This window comes from Raphanus sativus, chromosome 1 (genome assembly GCF_000801105.2).
Source record: "Raphanus sativus cultivar WK10039 chromosome 1, ASM80110v3, whole genome shotgun sequence".
Taxonomy (NCBI): Eukaryota; Viridiplantae; Streptophyta; class Magnoliopsida; order Brassicales; family Brassicaceae; genus Raphanus; species Raphanus sativus.
This window is the reverse complement of record NC_079511.1, coordinates 23178353-23186537: the sequence shown is the minus strand read 5'-3', so window position 1 is coordinate 23186537 and position 8185 is coordinate 23178353. Positions and strand designations below refer to the sequence as shown.

The window sequence follows — 8185 nt, the reverse complement described above, 5'->3', positions numbered from 1 at the left end:
TGTTTTTAAAATTTTAAAATTCATTATATACTTTAAATTTTTTTAAATCTATAACAAAAATTATATATTACATATGAATTTGAAAAACATATGTCAAAATACCTTAAAGTAACATATAAATTGATTTTCTTTGAATATTTGGATAGAAAATCAAGAGATATTTAAGTAGAAGTACCCTTTAGTTTTGTTTGGCAACATGAATTGCAGAGTTAGAAAAATTAAAATGTTGTTTGGACACAAAAATAACATATATCTTGGGTTTAGCTTTTTTTAAAAAAAATGTTACTATAGAATTGAGCCATATTATTTAATTTGCTATTATGATCCATTTTGATAAATAAATTATTTATTGGGTAATTGTAATTATTGGTTGTTTATTATAATTATTGGTATTTATAGTTTTTATATAATATAAGGTAAAAATACATTTCTCTCAAACTAAATTTGTTGTCCATTAATACGATAGATACGTCATTATTAAAAAAATATATGGTTACAATGTCAAATAAACACAAAAATATATATACTAACATTAGTATTTTTTCGTGTTATAAGTACATTAAATACAATAACAATCATATAATAGCAAAGACCGTAAACCATACTTTATAAAATCCAATAATTTTTAATTTGGTATAAGTTGATAATATTTTTACAAGTTAAAGTAAACACCCGCCCAGTCGGACAAATCAAGATCTAGTTTAGACTTAATTTTAAAGTCCATTTAGCTAAACCAATTTGAATCATTTGAATGGAAATGGTTCATTCAAAATGGTATAATGTCTGTTATACCTCTAATTTAATTATAAATTACAAAACTTAACATAGTATCATTTTGTCATATATAAAAACTGACAAAACCATAAAAAATGCATTTTCCTGCGAAAACCTAAAAACTAATTTTTCAAGCCAAAATGTCAAAAATGCATTTTCTTGTAAAAATTGCTAAAACGTATTTTCCTCCCAAAATTGCAAAAACGTGTGGTCATGCCAAAATCACAAAACATGTTTTCACGCCAAAACTCCAAAAGTATTTTACACCAAAACACAAAAACATGTTTTCCCGCCAAAATCGTAAAAATATATTTTTCCGTCAAAATTACAAAAACGCGTTTTCACGCCAAAAACGTGTTTTCATGCCAACATCACAAAAATATGTTTTCACGCCAAACCTCCAAAACACAATTTTCCGCCAAAATACAACAATATGTTTTCCCGCCAAAATTGCAAAAATGCATTTCCACGCCAAAATCACAAAACGCGTTTTTCCGCCAAAATTGCAAAATCTCATTTTTCTGTCAAAACCAAAAAATCTTGTTTTCTCACCAAAACCAAAAAATTTCGCTCTCCCGTAAAAACAAAAAAAAAATCCCGCCAAAACTGAAAATTTTATTTTCTCATCAAAATCGCAAAAAAAAAAAACGTTTTCTCACCAAAATAACAAAAACGTTTTTTCTGCCAAAATCGATAAATATCGTTTTTCGCCAAATCGAAAAAACCTTGTTATCCCTCCAAAACCCAAAATTTTCGTTTTCCCGCGAAAACCGAAAAATATTGTTTTCCGCAAAATTCGCAAAACATGTTTTCCCCGCCAAAACCGCAAAACACGTTTTCCCGCCAAAAATGTGTTTCCCGCCAAAACCACAAAAAGTGTTTTCTCGCCAAAACTGAAAATTTATATTTTCTCGACAAAACAAAAAAAAAATCTCGTTTTCCCGCCAAAACCCAAAAATTAACGCTAAAACAAAAAAAAATTGGTTTTCCGCCAAAACCACAAAAAACTCCTTAATTTTGAAATAATTCTAATATAAATATATTAGACTAAATAATTAAATGTAATATACTTAAATTAATATCAAATATATGACTAAATCAACACAAGAGTATTTTGGTAATTTGTTTATTAAACTCATTTAGATGAAAATTAAAATAAAGAAACAAACATAAGATATATTTCGATGATTCATCTATATGAGCTATCTGGATGAACAAACAAACAGTCACAAAAATCTGAATGGATCATCTGAATAGATCATACAAATGAATCATCTAAATGAAATGACAAACGGTGAAACAAAAAGCCCTGAAGTGAAGATAAATGTGCGATGTGCATCACATGCTGCAACCCATCCATCATGAATCTAGACAAAGGGAAAGGTCAAAGGTCCACCACATTGTCATTCAGCCACCAACCATGCAACCCATATAATTGACCAAAACCATGAAGTAGTTTTCTTTATTCATCAAATGTGAAGAGATTGAATAAAAGAGAGAACTCATATGACAAAGAATTACCAGATATTAAATCAGTTTGATCAAATTTTCAACTTTCACTCTAAATTCTTACACTTGTGGCTTGGATTTTTCTCCTATAAGCTCATTGATTCCAAGTTTTTAGCTGCTGCTTACGATTTTCTTTAGTACCTTTGGTTACTAAAAATCAAAAGAATGAAAAAAAGAGCAAATAGAAGTAAAATTTCCTTTTATCATCATCACCTTTTTACATGGTCTAGAAAACTTTTTAGAGGAACCATTACCTATTTTCCCATACACATGATAAGAATAGAAGCAACAAAGAATAGATAATACCCTCCTAGATATTTACACAGAAGCTATGTCATATGCGTCTATATAACAATAAATAATTAACAACAAACAAATATTGAATAAATACATTTACACACACAGAGACGCAGAAACCAATAATACAAAAATTGATACTAACTGATTCATCATGACTGTAAAGAGGCAACGAGAAGAGCAGAGCCAATGCTAGAACCATCTTCCATGGCTTTAACGACCACGTATTGACTCACATCTTCTCCTAAAATCTCCACCAAGGCTTCTTCCATGTATTCTCTAAACATGGTGTAGTTCATGTACAAACCTCCTTCTACTGCAACCACTGTTCTTTTCTGCATTTGGATTTCGCTTCTGCTTCTGCCGCTGGTGATTCCTCCGCCTCCATCTCTGCCTATCTTCTTCAAGATCCCTGCAATCCCCGCTGCTGCTAGCCTCCCCGCTCTTCGTGTCACCACGTCGCATACTTTCACCACGAGTTTTCTCACTTTCAATGGTACTTCTGCTACCTGTTTTGTTCATTTCACATCCAAGTTAAGCTTCCTCAAGTTCCATAACAAGTTACTATGATGGTGAGATTATATAATTACCCCCAAGTCTTTCAAGATTCTTGCTACTTCCTGCAACTCAGGTGTGTCATCTTCATGCATGGCCGAGACTGAGTTTGTTCTGAGAGATTGAAGTAGACACAGTTATAATCAAGTAACACATTACTAATTAGATTGTTAGAAAATAAATGATGTGAGATCAAGCATCATATTGTTAGACAACAATTCAAAATTCTAGCAAGAGATATAAAGGAAATGTACCTTAGAACATAAGGCTCAGATAACAAAGAAGAGGAAGGTCCAAAGATATCAGATTCTTGTGACATGCGAAGAATTACTCTTCGAACAATGTCACCCAGATACATTCCTGATATCATCTTTTCAAATCCCTATATAAGAAATATCTTAATCACCTAGTAATAACTCATGATGCAATGCAATACCAGATAGAAGAACAAAGGGAAATTAAGCAAAGATTACCATATCATTTGGATTTGAACTCTCTGCATCCAAGTCAATGTCATATGAAGTCCTTGGCAAGTGTGAGGACCAAAAATTCCCCCACTCCATATTGACTACCTGAAACATAAGAATGAAACAAAATCTTATATATTTCTTTTATGGGATCTACAGTATGATATAACTGGTTCAGTACCATGCTTCCAGAAGTGGTAAGCAGACCCTGAGACTTGATAATGGCATCAGTTCGTTCCAAGTAGCATGCATTACTACCTGTTCCGAATACAACGGCAACAACTGTGTCTGGATCATGATAATATCCAAGTGACAAGGCTCCGACAGTATCATTCACCTGCTCAGAAAAACAGAAGAAAATCCATTAAGAACTACGAATCGTTTCATGAGATTTTTTTCTGACAGTCCAGCAAAGGCCTCAAAAAATGTTGTAAACATGGTAGAATGAAAAGGAGAAAGAAAGACCAAAATTTGCCAGTAAATTTATTATGTTCCCATGAAAAAAAGCACTTACAAGAACTGCAACATGCATATCAAGGCCTCTTCTGTTCAGCGCTACTTGTAGACATTCAGCTATGTCTTTCCCAACCTATAAAAATAAAGATTTGCATGTTAATTTAAAAAAATTACTTTTGAGTCTTCAAAATGCTAACTCCCACAAAATACTAACAAATCGATTAAAATGTCACAAAATAATAATAATAATGCAGCTAATGATTTTGAGGTCAAGGTCATCCCCTGCTGTTAAGCCAAGAGTTCTTTCAGGAAATGATATAATAATATGCTAATGACTAAGAAACAATATCTACAAACCAAGCCATGAGTTGCAGAAAGAAGTAATGCAAGTATCATTTTTCACTAACCATTTCACTAATTTCGAAACCTTTGGTCCATTTGATCAGAACTCCTGAAGATATAGAGCTATGCTTGACAGGGAACGAGAACGTAAATGCAAGTTCCCTCTTGACACCTTGTGAACTAGACCCGTCTCCTTCTTTTTCGATGAATCTTTCCAAGGAAAAGGCGAGAAAGTTAAAAAGAACCTGCAATCATGTGAAAAACATACATTATATAATAGCAAGCAAGGACTGGTGGGTGAGAAATAAAAAAGAAATGAGGAGTCACCTCGCTGGTGCTGTTCATCAAATGTGAAGGTATAGGATGTCGTTCAACATCTTGAACATCAAGGTACGACCTTTCGCCACCCAGAAGGACTCTCAAAATCCTAAAATAAGTGCCTCCAAGGTGAAGTGCATAATAAGTTCCTTTCTCCGTCCTGAAATAAAAAACAATCAGTGCAATTCCTACACACAAATGCTACGATTGATGTAGGTATTAAACAGGGAGGGACATTGTAGCCAAACCAAACAGTTTGAAATACATCTCCCGATGTGCACTTAGTTACATTATCCTATTCAGATGAAGCTAAAAATTGTGGAAGCTTCTTCATTGCTTAAGAACATTAGAAAAAGAGAGGCGCGTGCAACAATAAAGGGAGAGAATCCAATGGCTACATTTATGAAGAAACTAGTACGTTCTTTTTTCCTTGAACAGTAGAATATAGTGGATAGGAACAAGATACCAAAGTAAAAGTAAGAGATAAAAAGGAGAACTCCGATGTAAACTTCAGATACAAATTAAAAAGAGAGAGAGAGAGAACAGAATCAAAGAATCTGTGCCTGCTAAAAAATGGTACCCACTGACACTTGTTTAATTCTTTAGAACAAAGTCGAGACACCAGGACAAAGAATGAGCTCATTACTCAGAGATTCTAGAGCAAGACATTGTACTTTATGAATCAAGCAACAAAGCATTTGACTTCACTAATATCCATCAAACTTAAGGGACATGGGATTCAATGTACAATAAAGGAAAGGTTTTACCCTTGGGGCAAATGATGGACGAAAGTGAGGAGCATTTTAAGCTTGGAGCCACCTTCAGAAGCCAAACCAGCGTGCATCTCCACGGCCATAGCATCCACCACTTGCCTCAACCTCCCCACCGGAGTATCGCAACCCTCCTCCAACTCCTTCAAAATCTCAACCACACTCCTCCACTTCCTCCGACTCTTCACTCTCCTCCGCACCATCACCCCCGCCACTGAACAAGCCGCCACAACCGCTGCCGCCGCAAACGCAACCGCCACCTTCCCCATCACCAACACCAATCCTTTTTTACTACTCCTTTTGTTAAACCTAAGAGTTGAGCAGCGAGTACCACCGATCAGACAACAAAACAAAACGACTCCGTTTCAACATCATCAACGACTTTCTTTATGTCTCTCGAGAGACTTCTATAACCGCCTTTCCTCGGTCAGCTGTTAAGTATTCCTCTAACCCCCACCGTTAAATTAACTGCCAAGATTCGACGGTGGTTTAACTCCGGCTATGTCTGAAACGATTCGAACTCGAGTTTTCTTACCGGAGGTGATACTGTCGATAAATTTGGAGAGAGAGAGATTGAAGGAGAGAGAGAGAGAAGGGGCTGGAAAGCGAAGTGATGAATATCTATTTATATAAAAGATGGTTGTTTCTCTCCTCTCGACACATCAGCCGCCACCTCACAAATTCGTTGCATGGCGTGCTGACACGTGTTCAATTAATGAAACGCTGCGTACGGGCTTCTCTTGGGCTTTCACTCTCGCTTCGTTTTGCAGCCCAGGGACCACGTAACTTTACACGAACCCTAACCCGTGGTGATTCGTGTTCTTCGTTTCACTTCGATCGGCTGAGACGGCGACGATCCAGATTCTAATCCGTTTCTGTAACTGAAATCGTTGTGTTTTCTACGCCTTTACTCTCATTATAATCATTAAAACTACCCATATCCACGATCTCTCTTTCTCCTCCGCCATGTCCCGTCGTCAATTTGGCACAATTTTCCGGTGAAGTCTTCATCCCCGTTGCAGTTCCCGGTGACTTCTCCTGCTGTTTGTTTGCTTAGGCGGAAGCCGCATCTGATTCTTTCCGGTGAAAAAGATGATTTCAGTCCCTTTAGTTATGCTTGAAGACAGTGTCAACAAGCTCAAAAGTCTCAACACTTGGTAGACGCAGAAATAAAGCTAAGGCCCATATGATATTGGCATTTGATTCTCCATCTGATTGGGTATTTCAATCTTACGGATTTGTTTTATATCCGGTCTAGAGCATAATCTCATGATTTTCCTGTTTGATGTTTTTTTTTATGCTTCTTTTGGATTGCAATTGCGCATGTGGTCATCTACCATGTTTCAGGTGCGTGCACATTCTGTAATTGAACATACAGGTATAATCTCATCACATCTGTATGTTAACTTTCCCATTGTCTGCCAATAGCTTCACTTTCTGTTCAAAAAAATTATACCCACTTGCGCATAACAAGAGAGAAGTATAAGTCTGAGTGAGTTCTTCGTTGCTAACACTTTCTCTTTGTTGTTAAGTTTAAGTGTACCTTTTGTTGATTAAAATTTGTTTCACGGTCATGTATCAGAGGATGAACAAGCACTAGACTATTTCTCACCTCAGATTGATTAACCAAAGGATTAAGGGCGAGTCTGTGTATTTGGCCGAGGTTCTCCAAATTTCTCTGGTGAGTGTGATTACATATGAGATCCTTTATTCTTTCTCAGTTTTTGAATCTTTTCTCTTTCACACATATTGTATTTAGATGAGTGGAAGGTGTAAGAGTTCATCACAGGATTATTGGAAGTACGAGGATATGAGACATATGTGGAATCTGATATTTTTTTTTCAATGGACAGGCATACAAAACAAAGAAATGTTGCAAGTATCGATCTGGCATAAGAAGAAACCTGATATAGACGAGTTAGAGAGCATCGCGAAGCTAAAGCTAGCAGAGGCTTCCAGCTTAAAGCTAACAAAGCATAACGGGAGGCTGAGATGTTGTAAAGAATGTACTACGGAAATGGACAAGTTTGAGGAGGAATGCGCAAGTAACTATCTGAAACAGAGGTTGACCAAACTGAGGCAGAGAAGCAGTGTATGTTTCAGAAGGTTGAGCTGAAGGAAAATTCAAGGATTGCATCACAATGCAGTGGTGGTGGAGGAGACCTGTCACATGTTCTTGATGTACTCAAAGATCTGCGATCTACTTCATGGTAACAATCTCTCGCTTAAGGTAGATCCTCAATCAAAAGAGCACCGTCCTTTCATATCCAAACCTTGATGATTCCCTTATAGATAGATGTGCAGATTTCATATCCTAAAAGGCTAAAACTCATATCTTTGTGTTTCTGAATTGAGCATTTATTTTGTTAAAATAAAAGTGAAACGAGTGTTTTATACTCTTAATCTAAATTTGTTCTGAAGACTGCGCAGTACATAGATAAAAATAATAAAATTGTGTTCTAAGGTTCTTTAGTTTTGTGTAAACACTAGATCTCTTAACAGGAGTGTAATTAGCAATGTGGAATTTTTCTCCGGCCAATAAGCATTGCTTAATTTGGAAAGTCATTGTTTAGTTTAAAGTATTAAAAGACCACAACATAGTTATGTTCATACTCTGCAACATTTGATCTCGGAGACGAAACAGTCCCTGCAAAAAAGAAAACAAGCTTCTATAAGTTCTCATGTTTATCAATGAAG

The 8185-nt window shown here is 35.7% G+C and overlaps 2 protein-coding genes across 13 annotated transcripts; one reads left to right on the top strand and one right to left on the bottom strand.

Annotated features, from left to right (window-relative positions):
* Positions 1-2561: 2561 nt before the first annotated feature.
* Positions 2562-6091, bottom strand: LOC108813963 (hexokinase-3). Its single transcript, XM_018586579.2, has 9 exons — positions 5486-6091; positions 4728-4878; positions 4466-4645; positions 4117-4191; positions 3784-3939; positions 3609-3707; positions 3390-3517; positions 3171-3249; positions 2562-3089 (listed from the first exon to the last, which is right to left on the bottom strand). The coding sequence occupies exons 1-9, from the start codon at positions 5755-5757 to the stop codon at positions 2733-2735; spliced, it is 1497 nt and encodes a 498-aa protein (XP_018442081.1). The 5' UTR covers positions 5758-6091; the 3' UTR covers positions 2562-2732.
* A 20-nt stretch (positions 6092-6111) lies between these two features.
* On the top strand, positions 6112-7955 carry LOC130496247 (uncharacterized). 12 transcript variants are annotated; one of them, XR_008935358.1, is made up of 4 exons: positions 6112-6707; positions 6836-6866; positions 7121-7169; positions 7342-7955. XR_008935358.1 is itself a non-coding variant. In XM_056988177.1 (3 exons), the coding sequence occupies exons 1-3, from the start codon at positions 6774-6776 to the stop codon at positions 7602-7604; spliced, it is 468 nt and encodes a 155-aa protein (XP_056844157.1). In that variant the 5' UTR covers positions 6116-6773; the 3' UTR covers positions 7605-7897. The 12 variants fall into 12 exon arrangements, 1 of the variants encoding a protein (XP_056844157.1); XR_008935356.1 differs by lacking the exon at positions 6836-6866 and adding an exon at positions 6917-6980 and having other exon boundaries at positions 6112-6835; positions 7071-7169; positions 7248-7955; XR_008935350.1 differs by lacking the exon at positions 6836-6866 and adding an exon at positions 6917-6980 and having other exon boundaries at positions 7071-7169; positions 7342-7897.
* Positions 7956-8185: the final 230 nt, after the last annotated feature.

Excerpts from the sequence above, each read along its gene's own strand:
- LOC108813963 (XM_018586579.2), bottom strand. The coding sequence starts at position 5,757 with ATGGGGAAGGTGGCGGTTGCGTTTGCGGCGGCAGCGGTTGTGGCGGCT. Across the intron at positions 4,879-5,485 it reads GTCCATCATTTGCCCCAAGG|GACGGAGAAAGGAACTTATT; the intron begins GTAAAACCTTTC and ends TTTTTATTTCAG. Across the intron at positions 3,090-3,170 it reads GAATCTTGAAAGACTTGGGG|GTAGCAGAAGTACCATTGAA; the intron begins GTAATTATATAA and ends TGAACAAAACAG.
- LOC130496247 (XM_056988177.1), top strand. The coding sequence starts at position 6,774 with ATGTTTTTTTTTATGCTTCTTTTGGATTGCAATTGCGCATGTGGTCAT. Across the intron at positions 6,836-7,120 it reads GGTCATCTACCATGTTTCAG|GATTAAGGGCGAGTCTGTGT; the intron begins GTGCGTGCACAT and ends GATTAACCAAAG. Across the intron at positions 7,170-7,247 it reads AGGTTCTCCAAATTTCTCTG|ATGAGTGGAAGGTGTAAGAG; the intron begins GTGAGTGTGATT and ends TATTGTATTTAG.